The sequence below is a fragment of the Ursus arctos genome, unplaced genomic scaffold (assembly GCF_023065955.2).
Source record: "Ursus arctos isolate Adak ecotype North America unplaced genomic scaffold, UrsArc2.0 scaffold_34, whole genome shotgun sequence".
Classification (NCBI taxonomy): domain Eukaryota; kingdom Metazoa; phylum Chordata; class Mammalia; order Carnivora; family Ursidae; genus Ursus; species Ursus arctos.
This window is the reverse complement of record NW_026623030.1, coordinates 16,116,279-16,133,461: the sequence shown is the minus strand read 5'-3', so window position 1 is coordinate 16,133,461 and position 17,183 is coordinate 16,116,279. Positions and strand designations below refer to the sequence as shown.

General features: G+C 45.0%; 1 protein-coding gene across 1 annotated transcript in view; it reads right to left on the bottom strand.

Annotated features, from left to right (window-relative positions):
- Nucleotides 1-17,183, bottom strand: part of CIT (citron rho-interacting serine/threonine kinase) — a 158,155-nt gene that overhangs the window by 53,969 nt on the left and 87,003 nt on the right. The window contains exons 17-23 of the mRNA XM_057305738.1: nucleotides 17,008-17,148; nucleotides 15,061-15,186; nucleotides 11,638-11,733; nucleotides 7,619-7,735; nucleotides 6,540-6,649; nucleotides 5,334-5,508; nucleotides 1,337-1,534 (exon numbers count right to left, since the gene is read on the bottom strand). Coding sequence (XP_057161721.1) covers nucleotides 1,337-1,534; nucleotides 5,334-5,508; nucleotides 6,540-6,649; nucleotides 7,619-7,735; nucleotides 11,638-11,733; nucleotides 15,061-15,186; nucleotides 17,008-17,148 — 963 coding nt within the window. The remainder of the gene's footprint in view (nucleotides 1-1,336; nucleotides 1,535-5,333; nucleotides 5,509-6,539; nucleotides 6,650-7,618; nucleotides 7,736-11,637; nucleotides 11,734-15,060; nucleotides 15,187-17,007; nucleotides 17,149-17,183) is intronic.

The following is a 17,183-nucleotide window of genomic DNA, read 5'->3' as shown; positions in this document are numbered from 1 at the left end:
ATAAGGACCTTGGCACTGTCAGATCATGTTCCCAATCTGGTTCAGATAATGGGCTTCCCAAAACCAACAATGGGAGGTAACTTCTAAGAATAAGATCATTTAAAACACACACACACACACACACACACACACACACACACACACACACACTACTTCTGAACAGGATAAATCATAAGCAATGAATGTGCATGGCCATCTGTAGAAGTAACCCCACTCTACATGCTTAGAGATGTTCACTGATGGAAATGAGGACCGCATCCAAGATGAATCAGAGTGAGTAAGGTACCCACCTAGGCACCTTATTTTAGAAAACACGAAACCCAATCAGCTGCATTGTGCCCTGCCCACGGAAGAGGGTACCCTGACCAGCGGGCATGACTGTGCCTGTCCACTTGGCAAGTACACTATGTTACTATTAGCAATGCATTTGCTTGGCTGATACTAGCCATTAAACTCATTCGGCTTTCTGTGCCAAGTCCAGGTCCACCAAGCAGCCTTCCAAGAGAAATGAGGTTTTTAAGGGGACTTCTCTGAAGGAGAAAAAAATGGGAAGATGAGCCACCCAGAGCATCCCAGTCAACTTGGTGGTTGTATTTTCCATTGTAAGTTGATAAGTTGGCATTTTATCTGTAAGGTTCTTGTCAGTTTTATTAGCCTGGGTCAGTCCCCATGAGAAGGATCAACTATGGGAAACTGAAAAAGTCATATTTTTAGACTTCCAGAAAGAACCAAGGTCTAAATCCAGTGACACCCTCGCCTACCCTCCAAGTTCGACTTTCTGAGAACACTCTTCAGTTAACTATTGTCTCAGAAAGAGCAAAGCCAGGTCCCTCTTAGAGAAAAGAATTTCTCATTCAGAATAATCTTTTCCATCCAGAACATAGCAGATGCATACATAAGACCTGAAGGAGAATTTACAGTTTTAAAAAAAAAAAAGTAATGCAAATGAGGTTAACCAATACAAAAATAGAAATGTGGTAGGAAGACTATTGTAAGATATAAGATTATTACTTTTTTAATGACCACTGAAAATGAAGTAGAAGATTCAGGTAAATGGCCTTCAGCTCAAACTAAAATTGTAAATTTAATGATGACTATTTTTAAAAGAGGAAAGATACATAAAGGAGGGACTTTTTCAAGATACTAAGGAAAGGTCAGATGTTAACACTAACTCTCATGAAGGAGAATCCTCATGTAAGCCAGTTTTCTGGCCATTAAATATCTCTAGGGATCATTTTTCTCTCTTGGGATTTCTCCAAGTGAGCAAATCTCCTCAGCGCACACTCATCCCGGCTGAGGCCTGAAGCAGCCTGAAGGCACCTGTCCGCAGACCTACCGTGAGTGCCTGGATCTCTTCTTCTGCCTCTGCCGTGGTCTCTTCCAGTTCCGTCTTGGCCTGGCGCAGCTGGCTCTCCAGGGCTGCCCGGGCAGCCTGCAGGGCCGTCAGCTGGGACTCGCGCTCTTGTAGCGAGAGCTGCAGCTCTGTGAGCTGGCGCTTTAGCTCCAGTTTCTGCTCCTCGTGCTCTAGACTGACCTGAGAAGGGCAGAGAGAGACACACACAAATGCTCAGTTGACTCGAACTAGAGAGAATGCAACTCGCTAGTCTAACGAGCTGACCCTGACTAGCTGAGACGCAACTTGCTGTTCAACTTGCATCTTAAATGTGGTCATGGATTCAAATTCCCAGTGCTCAACTGAGAAGGAGAAAATGGATCTGCTATAACACGGATCTGACTTTAGGAGTCTAAGAAATGACCAGGAGCAAGAACGTGTAAGAGAATGTCTGTACAAACCAGCCCTTACTTACAAACATTCAAAGCACTGGGGAGGTTTCAAAAGAAAAACCACACAAGAATCTCAACTGAAAATTATGACAATTACTCTTATTAGAAAAGCATTTAAAAGTAAATGGCTATAAATAACATCATATTGGTAACAGGGATCTCTTTACAATTAGGATAAAAATGGAACAACAGAACTGCATTCTATTTATTTTAAGTGTCCCTGCTCTGGGGTGCCCCGGCGGCTCAGTCGGTTAAGCATCTGACTCTTGGTTTCGGCTCAGGTCATGATCTCATGGGTCATGGGATCCTGCCCCACGTCAGGCTCTGTGCTCAATGGGGGTCTGCTTGAAGATTCTCTTCCTCTGCCCCTCCCCTCTCTCTCAAATAAATCTATAAATAAATAAACAAATAAATAAATAAATACTCCCGCTCTGATTTGTTCTAATTAGGTAACCCACATTAATGGAATGAAGAAATCATTTTTCCCTCCACCTGCCCATCTATCATTCTATCTACTCAATGCTTCATCCATTCAAGAAAATGTACTCAGCAACTTCCACATAAAAAGGAATATGAAGATGAAAGACAGTTTCTGCCCTTGAGCTGGAGGAAAAATGAAAGCCAACCATTACCATATATGTGGTCAAGTGTAATGGTCAGAATACGTGGGGATGTAGTGGGAACGCAGTGGAGGGTAAAGGAGGGAACAACACTGCATGTGTTTATTGAAGAACTTATAGGAGCCAAATCAGCAAATAGGAAAGAAAATTCCAAGCAGAGAAACCAAGACATCTAAAGGCATGGAGATGAGGAAGACCATGGCCTATCTGTTGACATAACCAACACTGACAAGTTTGTCCTAGAGACCAGACTCTGTGCCAGTCATTGGAGATGTCAAGCAAATAAGAGGTTCCTGCTGCCCTCAGGAAGCTCACTGTCTAAAGGAGCTGCCAACAGGTATACAACGTGATGACCTAAACTCACAAGACCATGGGGACACAAAGGAGATGTTCCATCCAGCTTAGGAGGGTCAGAGAAGGGTCCCCTGGAAAAGGTGATACCCGAGTCCCAAAAGCTATAAGGGTGAAGAGAACAAAGACTTATAAAAGATTAAGCCTAGAGAACCAACAGCATTTGGTGGTTAATTTGAGGTGGGGCAAGAGACAAGGGACCGAAGGTGACGCCTGAGCTTCCAGCCAGGTGAACTGCGCAGGGAGACCTCTGCTATACCAGGGAACACTAGGGAACACAAGAGGAAGAGCCACTCTAAGGAGAAAGATAAGAAATTCCATGCTGATGTGTTGAACTTGAGCAGCAAGGGAGACATTAGGTGGAGGTGTCTAACGTCTACTGGGACAATGGGTCAGAGCCTCATGAGAAAGGTCTAGGCTGGCAATCTAGGTCTGGGAGCCCTTAGCCAGTCAGCGGCAGCCTTAGCCACGGCTGCGCTCTCCCCCTAGTGACGATAGCGGCGACACGACAGCAGCACAGGCAGTACTCGCTCACAAGGCGCCAGGCACTCTTTCAGCTCGTCCAACTTCATGACAACCCAGAGAGGGAGGCACTACTGTCGCCTCCATCGTACACAGCAGCACGGACAAAGTATGAGACTGAGCACGTCACACAGCTCCACAATGGCAGGGCTGGCTTCGAACCCAGAAGTCCGGCTCGAGGGTCCACAACTTGCTGTTTGTCTTATTAAAATGCCAGCAGTCAGAGCAGGCTGCAACTCCGCCAGCGAGCCAGAAAGCTCCCCTGGGGCCACCTGGCAGAACCAGAGGAGGTAGGTGACAGCGAGTCATGCGGAGGTGGGTGAGTAGAATGCTGTGCAATGACAGAAGGGTCCCAGACCCCCGCACCTTCGCAACTCCACACACTTGGCTAGGGGAGAGCTCACACTGCACGCACTGGGTGCGGGAAGCCTTGCAGGTGGATCAACCCGGAGGCTGACAGGCCTCTGCCCCCAATCTCCGTAGCAGCAGGCAGCAAAGAGAAGGTGGACCTGCCTTGTTATATTTAAAGCTTAAGATCCAGAACTCCCAGTGAGTATGACGGCCCTGAGCCTCTTACCAGCATTCTAATCTTCTCCCACCTTCCTTGGGGGGGCAAGCTGTACGGATTGAAGAAAAAAAGCAACTCGCTCCCCCCTGGGGCATTTTAATTGCCCAGATGAGCGACAGATGCAGGGCAGGTGCCAAGCTAAGAGAGACATTTGTGGGAAGGGAAGGCAAAACAGTCAGTGTTCCCACGCTCAAAGAAATCGGAGTTATTTACACTCACACTCTTAAGGCTGACACTACAGGGAAATGTTGTTAAACTTACTGAACAGCAAAAATATAGCCTGGATAATAAAACTGAAACCACCACCTAAGGCTTTTGGACAACCCAGAACCACTGTTGTGGGAGTATAAGAATCACCCAGAGATTGTCCAAAATGCAGATCCCTGTTCCCCACTTCCCCCCACATCCTATTTCATTCAAAAATGCTAAGAGAGAAAGAGGCCCAGGAATCTGCATTTCAACAGACACACCGGATGATCCTAACGGAAGGGTCTACACCTGGACCACCCCTGAAAAACACGAGACAACGCATTTTTTTTTTCTGTCCTATGGAGGACTGGCCTCATTTTCACACTCCAGCACAAGAACCATGGGTATCCCCAAGTTTAGTCCTCAGACCTCTGTCTGCTTCACAGTCTTTTCCTTTAAAGGAGACCATGTTCTCTTTGAAGAGTTCCATCACAAATACCTGAGCACCTACCCACTAGGCTCTGGACACGTCATCTTCTCGTCCAGCCAGGAGGTCACGCTTCTGGCGACCACTCTCCTGAACTCCTCTGTCCAGCCAGCTAACCCTGCCCACTAGGCGACAGCCCCCAGGATCAGGGACAGGGTCTGTCTTATGGCCACTGCAGAGCCAGGCTACTGGCCAGCACACAGCAGGCATTTAACGGTATACAGTGCGTGAGGACACGTGCCATCACAGCCTCAGTCAACCTCAATGTGTCTGCGACCAAATGTGCTGCATTCTCCTCCCCAAAACTTGACTACCCTTCCCAGCTTCCTTATGTCTCTGAAGAGAACCACGTTTCATTAAAATTGAGATTTGTCTTTTCCTCTTCCACTGACACTAGGAGACCGCTGCCACTCCCAGCAGGCCACACGATGGACCAGGCGCTAAACCCCGAGTGTGGACTCAGGCATGTGACCCTCGCTAAATCAGGATAAGGGAGGAATCACTCTGCCTCCCAGTTTGACAAAGGCACCAACATACATAATCCTTGTGACCCTAGGAGGGAGATCCCTCGTCATGGCCATTTGGCCAATGAGGAAATGGAAACCCAGAGAGAAGGTATGCTGCCCAAGGTCAGGGTACTCGCAAGAAATGGAAGTGGAATCCTATCCCAGGTCAGGGCGGCCAGGTCTGCACTCTTCGCCGCCATGCATAGCGCCTCTTAGGTATATGCTGACCGATGCCTGACACCTGGCTGGTTTCGGGGACCCCAACCCCCAGTGAATCCTCCTGGAAGAGGGCCCCTCACGCTCACCTCCCTCAACCTTGTCTCCAGCTCCAGCAGCCGATTCTTGTCACTGTGGTCTTGGTGGCTGATTTTCTCCAGCTGCTCCTCCAGTTTTCGGTTCTGGGCCTCTAGCTTCCCTGCCTGTGTCTCCAGGTAGAACTTCTGTTGCCTGAGTTCTGAAATCATCTCTTCCTGGGCCTTCCTGGTGGGGGTGGTGGGAGGAGCCAAGCAAAATCACAGTCTCATTAGAGGTGAGCATGTTCCCTCAGCAGGCCAGAAAGAAACAGAGTAAGAGGTGCGTCTTTGTAAGTGGGCACAGTCATTCCCAGGTTGGCTCTGTCCTGACCCAGCCTCGTGAGCCTGATCCCAGCATGGGGACCTGGGACCCATTTAGTCCTCACTGTTCAGAAGCCCTTGTCTATGGGTTTGAGGAAGGTCAGGGGGAATGCAAGAGACACTAACATTTCCCTCCTAAGGTAGACCTTTTTTTGAGTCTGTCTAGGGGCAGAAAGGGGCCTCTGCAGAGTACAAGAGTGTCCCAACCACTCACGGAGGCGGGCCCTGGGGAAGAAAGGGCAGTGAGGGGAAGGAATCCTATTCCTTCCACTCCTCCATAGACCTCACTCGCCTCCCCAGACTGTTCACAAGTATGAGAAACTGGAACAACTCAAAAAACAAAATGTGGCCCACTGAGATGGTTTAAGTGAAAATGGGAATGTTTTAGAAGATCTCTGAGGAGAGGTACCTAAGGTGGAGGGGGGGGAATCCCAGAGATGATAACTCTTTGGGGGAGAAGATTAAGATCCGAGTGCTCCTAGAACACGGAGTCTTTGCAAACCTTATGCCCCTGGGCCTAACTTAACAAGAGCAGGACGGATGGCCCCACCAGGCACACACAAGATCACCTCTGGCTAATCACAGGAGGCAAGTCTGGGGAACAAGGCCCGCAGCTCTCCAAAAGCTAACTATAAATAGCCCTCATTAGAGAGAGCAAAGCACTCTGTCATCTGATGGCAATTTGAAGCATTTAAGAAAACCCAGCTCCAAAGAAAGGGCATGGCAGAATGAGACCACTTAAGAGAGGGCAAAATTACACAGGTAGAACAGGGTCTGGAACAAACTACATAAGTAATTAAATGTGCTCTGGCTTCATCAGACAGAAAAATGAAGTTTCTGCCCCAGGAGAGAAGACCAATGTGTAATCATGCACGCAGGTGGAATGTGAATACTTACATGTTCCTCTGGGTAAAAAGACTGCTGTTTGCCGCAAGTTTGTTGGCTTCTGAGAGTTCCACAATCCTCTGTTCCAGGGACCTGATCTTGGAATCCATAGCATTGATCATCTGAAATACAGGGGGGCCTTTGAAACCTCACACACAGACAGTTCTACCAGAATGAGAGTAACGTGGACCAGGGGGCCAGGGTCAAAGGCTCCCCTTGAAATTCAGGCTATCTGACGAGAGGTAACAGGCGCGTCAACTGCTCTGTAGCCTGAGGGTCACATGTCTTACTGCCCAGACAATGGCACTCAGTTGTTTTCTCGGAGATTACACGTCCCCCCACTACCTAAGCAGCCTGCGTTAAAACCACACGGAAGGGCCAACTTAGGAACCCAACATTCTGTGAGTAAGCAGGCCTCGTTAAATCCCCATGTCCTCTGCATGTGGCCTGGGCCTCCCGGAGCCTCTAACTTGAATCTGCAAACTCGAGTTTCTTATCACCAATGGGGCTGTCATTTCACTACCATCCTAAATTCTCTACATCAAAGTTTTCCCAACCTAATAAATCATAAGAATCGGGGAGGAGGGGGAGAGGGAAGGTGCTGATTAAAAATACAACTTCCCAGGACCCTCCCTTAGAGATTCTGAGGTGCAGAGTCCCTGTGGGGTCTGAAACCATGGGTAGATGAACAAGCATCACAGGTGAACCTCATGAGCAGAAAGTTTCCGAAACCCATGCCTACATGGGTTAGAAAGGCCAAGCAGTGAGTGCAGAGAAAGGAAGCCCATAAGGAAGACGTAGGGCCACAGGCCCTTTTGTCAGGTGGCATTGTGAAGGGCAATGTTGATGGCAGACCAGCATGAGTCCTTAAAGAAGAGCATGAAAGGCAAAACTGGCCACCCTGAGCCACCACCCCCGCTGCTTTTAGGAGATAAAGGAGTTGCAGAGAGCTTGCTGTAGGCAACAAACTCCACGGGATTAAACAGGAAGAATAATTCATCAGCTGGAATGGACTCTCCTTGGATGTGTGATTCCGGGCACGTTTCACAAACCCTCCTTGGAAAACTGGCTTTGTGATTCCTTATACCTACCGCCTTCTGCTCGCTGAGAATTTTGCCCTTCTCGTGGGCCTCCTCTTCGTGTCTCTGCATCAGATTCTCCAGAGTCTCTTTATCGGCCAGGTCTTTCTTTATCTGGTTGTCCAACACCTACAAGAAACAAAAGAAGTTAGCATTCTGAGTAGCAAAGCTGAGCAGGGAAGATTAACTGGGGGGCTCTTGGGAAAAGTGGGAGAAGCAGTGAAAAGGCCAAGAAAACTCTGGGGCAAAGAGAGGGACTGGGAGTCTGCTTATGAGCCAGGATGAGGGTAGGAAGTAAAGCATGACCATCAAACCAGCAGACTTAAACTAAGAACTTATTTTAAAATCAGCAACCAAAAAGCCTCAAGAGGTATATATCCTCAGTGGAAGAGGACTCCAAAATGCAAGAAAAAGGATCTGTCCCAGATCTTACAATGTGCAGATGTTACCTGGGGACAACCTTATCGTAGTCAATGCACCAGTTTTCAGAACACTGTTCGCTCTTTATCTGTACAGAATTAATCTAGGTATCTCCAAGGCTGTATATGGAGGCACAGAAAGCTGAAGACCGAGGATGTCTGTGCGACCAAGGCTGATATTTGAAAACAGCCAGGGACAAGAGGATTCTGCCCACCAATAAAGTAGGTGGAGAGTCAATAGTTTGAAAAGACAACATAAAAGAGAGAGGGGGGGAAAAAGTGCCTCTTTCCTCCTTCGTTCTTTCCTCTGATCTGGCTGGGAAACCAAAAAACAAAAAAAAAAAGCACTGGAAAGAGAAACCTTTTCCCAGGGGAAGAGAAATCATGTGTTCTCAGTGCTGAGAACACCACAGCAAGCACCTACTGTTCCCAAGGGGAAAAAAATAAAACAGTAATGGTGTCACCATCCACCAGCTTGATCTAATGTTCTGCAAGGCACACACAGGCCTACCAGTTGCCAAAACAACAAGTAAGAAAGAAAGGGGAAAAAAAGGAAGACAACATCATAACTTGCCTGAGCCTTTGACCACAATCCTGTGTTTCTCATCACAGAGAATCCACTCTGCCTTTTCTGAATGACACCAACTGCTTCTGATACTGGGAAGAAGCTGAAAGAATTGGGGTCACAGAGGGGATTGAAATCTGCCTTTCCCACAATGTCTATTGTGAAGGGACCTTCGTGGCTCATGGGGACATGAGCTGCTCCTAAAAGGAGCCAGTCAGCAGGAAGGGGGTTCACATGATAGAGAGAGGAAAGAACAGATTTCAAAGAGGGCTTTAAACTAGAACCGACTGATGAAAAAAATAGATTGAAAGTCTGTGGAGAAGAACAAAAGGTGGAGGACAGGTCAGGGGAGGAGGGGAGCAGCTCAATAGGATAAGTGGCCCATTCTCTAGGATGTTGGGGCGTGATTCTAAAATTATGAACAAGAAAAGGACAGAATCTAGGGTATGACCATGATAATTACTAAAATGGCCTTAGAGAGGCTGGAACAGGAAGCACAAGGCAGGACAAGCTAAAAAGAAATGGTTTCATAAAGATTCCAGTAGGGAAGACAGAAGAAAACAAGTCTTCCCATAACATTCCCTAGGATCTACAGAACAAGTTCTCCCCATCTAGAAGGCTACGGAGACCACACAGTACCTAGACCAGGTATGCTCCTTTTTATGGGGTGCTAAAGCAATGAAGCTCATTTTCAGGGTGACTCATGCTCAAAATAAAACCTCAACTTTGGGCTGCGATGGATACCAATAAGAGGTAGAGAGGAACAGGCCTCTATCAAACACGTACACACCTCGGCTTTGATAGGGTTAAAGTGGCAGAAGGATGAACAAGAAGAAGGATGCATGGGAGGGAAGCAAGGAATTTGAAATGAGAGAACCACTGTAGATATTTATATCAATTTAAGGCGGAACACAGCTTTCAGACAGCAAAGTCAATATACTCATCCAAATTACAGAATGAATTTTATGAATGGCTATTTTCATCGTGCAAAGGTGCCAGTGGACTACTGCACACATTCTCATAATATTCTGGAAGTTGGTTTATTCCAAAGATAAAAGTTGGGAAGCCAGTAAGAATTCAAATCAAAAGGAACTGGCATATAAAGTTTAAAATATGCTGAGTAGGGGGTCACACTACAATACTTTGAAGTAGCTTCTAGGTTATTTTTCTGTATTTTTTTAAAATGAAAAATAGCCAAAAGTAACACCAGGAGTTAAAAAAACAAAACAAAACAAAAAACAACAAAAACGAAGGTACCAGGGTGGTGATGATGCTGATGATGCCATGCTGTGTGGGCATATACATGTTTGGTTCTCCAAAAAAGGCACGGAGAATACCAACCAAATATATAACAGGATCATCACAAAAATTAAAAGCCTCCTTTATTGTCTGATTTGGAAGGGAAGACATACTACTTAAGATATAATGACCAATGTCTGAGTCTCAGGAACACAAGAATTGAGTTAAAGCCTTGGTCCAAAATCATAATGAAAATGTGATCTGATTTTAAAAGGAAATAGATAAGCTGGCATTTTTTCTGATCACTGAGTTTATTAATAACTGAATCGAAATAAGTTCAATAATTGAAATAATAACTGAATTTAATATTTTATATATTGGGCTAGATTATTTAGGCCAGCTCTTCTGTGGAAAATGATTTAAAGTGCTAGATAAGATATAGAAAACATTTTCCCCAAAATTGGCAATAGAGTTAAAAATTATAGACTAAAATTCTAAGTGAAAGCAGAAATGTAGAGAGCTTAGATGGGCACAAAGCTGTTTTTAACTTGAGGTATTTGCTGAACCAAATAAACTTGAACTTTATTTTTAAGAGCTTCAAAATGTAAGAAGACCTCTGTCTTCGCCCCTGAACGGCACAGATTTTCATTCAAAGCCTCAAAGAATCCCCACTAACAATTTTCTGAGGAAAATGAGCAGCTGACCAAGCACAAAAGAAGACAGGCACTGTGAAAAATAACAAAGAGAAAACAGAGCAGAAACAGAAAACACAGCAGAAATAAGACAAGCTTAAAAATGAATGCAGGGAATAGAAAATTATTGTCTTAAATAATTTAGTAAACTTGGAAAGAAGCCAAAAAAATGTCTAGAAACCAAAAATACAGTAACTGAAATTTAAAACTCACTGGATGGGTTTAACAGCAGATTTGACAAGTAAGAATTAGTAAAGTGGAAAATCAGTCAGAACTTACCCCCAATGTGCACCGAGAGATAAAGAATTGGAAAATATGAAAAAAAAATTGCATGTGATGTCTACTCAAACTCTCACAAAGGAAGAAGGAAGAAGAAGGGACAATATTTTAGATATAGTGACCAATAATTTTCCAGAATTGATAAAAGATACCAATAAATTTTAAAGTCCTGTATATCTTGAACAAGATAAATAATCAATCTGCATTTAGATACATCACAATAAATCTTTAGAAAATTAAAGACCAAGCAAAATTTTAAAAGCAGCCAAACAAAAAAGAGCAATTACTTCCAAAGAAAGCAATGGTTAGACTGACAGCTAACTTCTCATTAGCAATAATAAAAGTCAAAAGACAATGGAATGACACCTTCAAAGGGTGTCCTAAGAAATAACTGCCAACCCAGAATTCTATCCCCAGGCAGAACACCTTTTAAGAATGAGAGTGAAATAAAGACACTTTCAGACACACAGAACCGGGACCTTGTCACCAGCAGGTCTTCACTAAGGAAGGTCCTCAGGGATATATTTTAAACGAAAGGAAAAGGTTCGGGTCTGAGATGCAGAAAGGAAATTAAAGCAAAGAATGGTGAGCCTGTGGCTAAATCTAAATTATCATGGACTGAATGACAGTGGGGCAAAAAATATATTAAAGACAGAACTGAGATTAACAATTAAAAAAAATTTTTTTTTGAACATCCCCCACATGGGTTAACACCCCAAAACCTCCCACCATGGCCTGATTTACCCCAAACAGGGGTAGCCCCAAGTGCTCAGAAAGAGGCAGAAGCTATGTCATGCCAGAGGAAGAATGCCGGGGAAGATCAGAAAGTGTGTTTACTTTAATTTTTTCCTCGTAGTGCTGTTCTTTCTGTTTCAGGTGCACCTCTAGGTGCTGGGCTGAGACCTGGGCCTCGCGGTGCTTCTCCTCCAGCTCCTGGACACAAAGGAACAGACGGTCAGGTGTGCAAAAGGAAAGACACAGTTCAGGTGTGTTAGACATTCACGGGAAACATGACTTTGGCACTGGCACCACAAGAAACAGGCACATGTTCCTTCATGACTAGCCCTAAGGCTCTTGGGAAGGAAACCACCACCGATCCTTGGCCCTGGGGTTTCCGGGTCCAAGTATTCACACACATACACACACAGCTGGTGGGCTGGGCTCAGAACACTGTCAGTGTGACAGGTCAAACAAAGGCAGCTCTTCATCTGTGCACAGAGAAAGGACAGTCACAAGGCAACATTTGAAAGTTTAGTGCAGCACAAAGCCCCTGACCACTGTCTTGAGCCTCAGGCCACTTTCACTGTCATAACAGCCTTAAATGAAAAACAGTAATTTTAATTTCTTTTAAATTTCAAGTTATCATGATAAAAAAATATTTTGTATTCTCCTGATTATCAACACGATTGCTCACCCTAGCTATGTAAAGAAAAATAATGTTACAATTCAAACACTCTGAGGTTTGAATGATTTTTGTTTTAATTGACTGGTGTGTGAAGAATGTGAACATCTGGAGAGGTTCATATGATATCATGTTTATAGGCTACAATGCTAATGGGAACAAAGTAGAACATAAAATACACTGATAATAATGACCTAAATATGTATGCATATATATTAAAGACGGGAAGAGAATTTGCAGTGATATAAATAGTTCGGATTTAACATTCCCTTCGTTCTAAGATTTCTGCTTTTAAACAAAATCATTATTCATTTGAAAATTATACCAATTCATTTGCCAGTGTATTATAAACTGATCTTATAAAAGGCAGCATTCAATCCACTGAAACATTCTCTAAATGCAGATCTCTGCATCCACATTAATTCTTATGAATCTGGACCCATTAGTTAATTACTAATATCAAAAGTCATTACCCCAAGTTTTCATCTCTTCACAGTTATGAAATTTTTCCTTGAAGTGGAAGTGATTATGAGAATTTTGAAGAATGAGGAAATTATACAGGATATGTCCGTAAAATGGGGGGAAAAATAGTTTCAGATTCACATGCACATAAAATGTTACTGATTAAGCTTTTTAAATTCTAAAGCTGACAAGCATTGACTTTGCTTTGGGGGCCAGTAAAGTGTTCAATTTTAAGACCCCAGGTGCCCAAGCTCTATTGCAGTCTAACAGATGTGATCTCGAAAAGTTGAATGTAAACAGGATTTTAATTAATAAAAACATACTTTAAGGGCTTTATGTGCACTAAAAGATCTCCTACAACGACTTCTTTCATTAAAGCAAAAGACTTTGCTCTAATGAGAGCCCCAATTACCTGTTTTGAAAAGTTCTTATCAGAATAGCAAATATTTTAAAGCAAATGACATTGTGGGATCTGTTTCCAAGCATCATCATTATATGGCAGTAGTAAGGATCCCCTCTGCCCACGTCCTGGGTACTTCACAGTCTAAGCACAGGTTTCTTGAGCAAAAGGCACTTTCCGATAAATGAAGTCACAACCACAAAGGTAGTCGGGCAGGTGGCAAGATACCCTCGAACAAAGAAATCTGTTTAGTTTTTGTTAGAAATTGCTTGATAATCATCTTGTCTGAGTTTCAATCCTCCTGAGATAGCACAGGAATGGAAAGCAGAGTCTAACAAAGGTCCAAAACTCGGATCCAGTAACCTGACAACATGAAGACCCATTTTCTGGTCTATATATGAATGGGAGTTTACGACACAGAATCCAAGAACGTGGAACTCTCTACTCCTACATTTTAATTGCAAGTGAATCTTTGGAAAAGCAGATATTCTAAATCTGACTTCTTGGTGGTTTGGCATTTTTTGTTGTTGTTGTCATTTTTGTAAAATGTTATCTTTTCTCTATGTATTAGATCAAACTCTTCAGTCCTGTTATGCAAACATTGCTGTTTACTGCTACATTTCCAGCTCCTAGAACAGTGCTTGGCACATAGTAGAAGCTCATTAAATATTTGTTGAATGAATGAATGAACACATCAGCATTAAACAGAGAAACACTTTGCAACCACAAGAGACTTAACCACTTCGTTTGCACCAAGCAAGGGACAGCGGTGGTGGGATCTCGGTAGGATCTAATTTTACGATAAAATTCACACATTGACAATTGCCAAGAGAAACTTTGATGATGGAACAAGAGAACAGAAAGGGTTGACTAACAGTCACATTCGCCTTTGTGTGCAGACGTATATACGAAGACTGTGTGTTAAAGCAAAACAATTCCACCAATTTCTCTTTCACCTGTTCGCTCAAGAGCATCCATATCTTCGTGAATATATGCAAACATAGTAAAGTTTTGAAGGGTTTGGGGGGGTTTTTTTGTTTTTGGTATTAAGGATAGGCCTATAAATTGGCCATTCTTGAGTTCATATAGTTGCAGGTGACCCACTTCCCAGAACGGACGCAGAGAGACAGAGAGAGAGATGCACTGCCCTGCTCACCACCTTGCTTCCTTAGGGTGGAAGGGGACGGTCGACCACTCCAAGGTCTTTCCTAGGGACAGGGAGGAGGGGGCTATGAATAGATTCCATGTCATCGCTAAGATTCCCAAACATGGCACACATTCCTGGCTTTGGGACTAAGATCCAAGGACATTCCTTTAAAAGTTCACCTGCCTGGGACAAAACCTCACCACATCTGCAAGTAGCACCCAAGCCGGCCTTCCTTGATGAAGTTAATTTGGTCACCAGAGCCGAAAACAGAATCATGATGATTTACAAACCTAAAAAAAGACCTGCTACATCTAAGAAATTAAGGGGGGAAAATAATACTAATAACCAACTGTAGCAGAGAGAGTGAGTGGGTGAACACGGATCTATGACAAATACTACTCTGCGAAAAACAACCCTGCATGACTAATTTCTTTCTTCTCCAAAAGCAAAAATCTGGGTTTTGGTTTTAAAGGTCTAAATCCCCACTGTTTTGCAAATTGCCATTGCAAAGTTAACAGCCATACAAAACTCGCTGATAGAAGTACGTCAATGCTCCTGTAAAAATGTATCGAAAATGACAGAGGATGCACGTTCATGTTTTAAAATGTCAGGCGGTAGCAAACAGAGCAGAAAAATAATATTTACGAATCTGTTACCGGTGCCGAGACGTCCAACATTTGGTTATTCGTGCTATCCTAGCATGGGGCAGACACTGAAGCCACTTCTCTCCATTCACCTACTCGGTGACACCTCCCCTGGGTGATGGCGTTCCGTTCCTCTTTTCACCCCCTTCCCTCTGTGACCTCTAACCTGTTGTCTTTTAACTTTTCAGCTTTTGTTCCTGCTCACCAGAATTTTATCAGCCATCTGCTGGATCTGTTGGGATTTTGTCTGGATGTCATCCTTCAGTCTGTTTTCTCTACGCTCCATGGTCTCTAGCCTCTTTACCTTGTTCTCCAGAGAATGGCGGCGTTCCTGTAGATCATGAATCAATCAGAGAGTTTTAATGGAGTAACCGCTATGGGCACAGCGCCTGCACCGAGGGAGAGTGCCCTCGAGAAGCATACGCGCAAGGCAGGAAGAGAAGTCTCGGGCACCCGAAGCAACGGTGAGGTAAAGAAGATTCCAGAATCCAAGTACTTGGTTGTGTTGGGTTACAAGAGTGCATTCATTCATTCAAATATTTACCAAGCACCTACTATCTGCAAAGTATCACACTAGGCATCACGGAAAATACGGAGAGGGAGCCGACAGAATTCCTGCCCTTGGAAAAGATAAGACAAACACAAAGAAACATAATATAGGTTAAGATGGGGAAGGGCCATACAGAAAATTGGTACAGAGTGCAGTGGGAGCTTGCAGGCGGGAGAGAGGTCTTTTCACTGAATGAGCTCAGGGGGGAAGTCACAGAGATGTGAGCGTTGGAGGGCACTGGGATACCCAGGCTGGAGTGGGGAGGGCAGGAGGGGAGGATGGAAGGCCCTTCAGATGAAGGCAAATGCATTAACACAAATAGGGACAGGGCAGGGAGCCAGTGAGGCCCCAGGTGAAGCCTCCAGCAGCTACAGCATAAGATGCTTTAGGGGACAGAGTAGGAGAGAAGGTAAAAAGGAACACTAGTGGGTCGAATGGCTTAGAGTTTCACGTACCAAGCTCAGGGGTGCACGGAGGACACAGGGAAGCTCTGAAAGCTCTGGGGTGGGCCAGGGGGTGCTGATGAGCCTCGTGTTGAGGCCTGTGAGTCTTACATCAAATGAGCCAGCAGGGAGGAAGGGAAGACGGAAAGTGGAGGGCCAAGAAATGACTAAGCATGCTCAACTAAGGGGAAGAAGGCCTGGACCGTGAGGAGGCCCACAGAAATGGCAAGCAGGGGTGAACGGGGGAGAGAGTGCAGCTGGATTTATAGGACTTAGTGGCTCACTCAATGGCAGGCAGCGAGGAGGAACAGACAATGTCAAGGTTTCAAGCCTGGGGTGACCAGATGAATGACGGTGGCCCTGACTGTCATGAGGAGATTAAGAAGGGAGCCCCGCTTGTCGGGGAAGATACTGAGGATACTGAGTTCATTCTAGATTTGATGCACCAGCCGGCACTGGGGCAGGGAAAGCAGAGGGCCCAGCAATGGAGGGGGGAGGGGAGAATGGTTAAATCAACTACGATCTGTTTGTTCTCTGGGACAATTACCAAGGCGGTGGGGCAGGCAGAGGGGAGTAAGGGGGAAGTGTTACTTCTTATTCTCCATTCTTCAGTACTGTTCAAATTTTTTACAGCGAGAAGACACTCATGTGTTTCCCGTATAATTATATCAAATATTTCAGCAACAACAACAACAACAACAAAGAATTGGAGGGAGAGAAGAGGCCCAAAATATAGGCCCCGGGGGCCATCGACACACAGGTAACAGCTGAAGCCTTGAAAGGTAACGTTATTAACTCTGTGGGGAAGAGGCAAGAAAAAACAGGGGTACAGAGGGGAAGGAAAAGAGAAACTGAGGGAGAGTGTTACAGTTCGTTTACTGAAACGTCAATCCTTTCAGTTTCGTGAGGCCAGAGGAGAAGGAACAGAAAGGCAACACTTTTATCAGGACATTTTTCTACTTGAAGCTGCTGTGACCCGTCTTTCCTTCCCCTTTGGGGAGAACGTTGCCAAGCCTCTCAGGTTGCAAAGGGATTGGCAGAAGGGAAAGTGGTTCTGCAGTGTCTTCTCCTCGGCACGGCCCAAAGCTGGTCAGCTGTTCACGGGCGGCCACGCCAGGACCCAGGCTCAGTCCACCGTGGGCTGAGGACCCCTGCTCACCTCAGCCTCCACCAGCTTCTTTTTTATGCCTTCAGAGGAGTCCTCCCGGTTCTGCAGCTTCTCCAGCTCACGCTCGGCTCGTTCCTTTGCCTGGCGGATATTCTGCAGCAGTTCGGTGGCCTCTGTGCTGGCTTTGACAGCCTACCCGGCGAGAAGAACGGGGGACAGATGGCCAA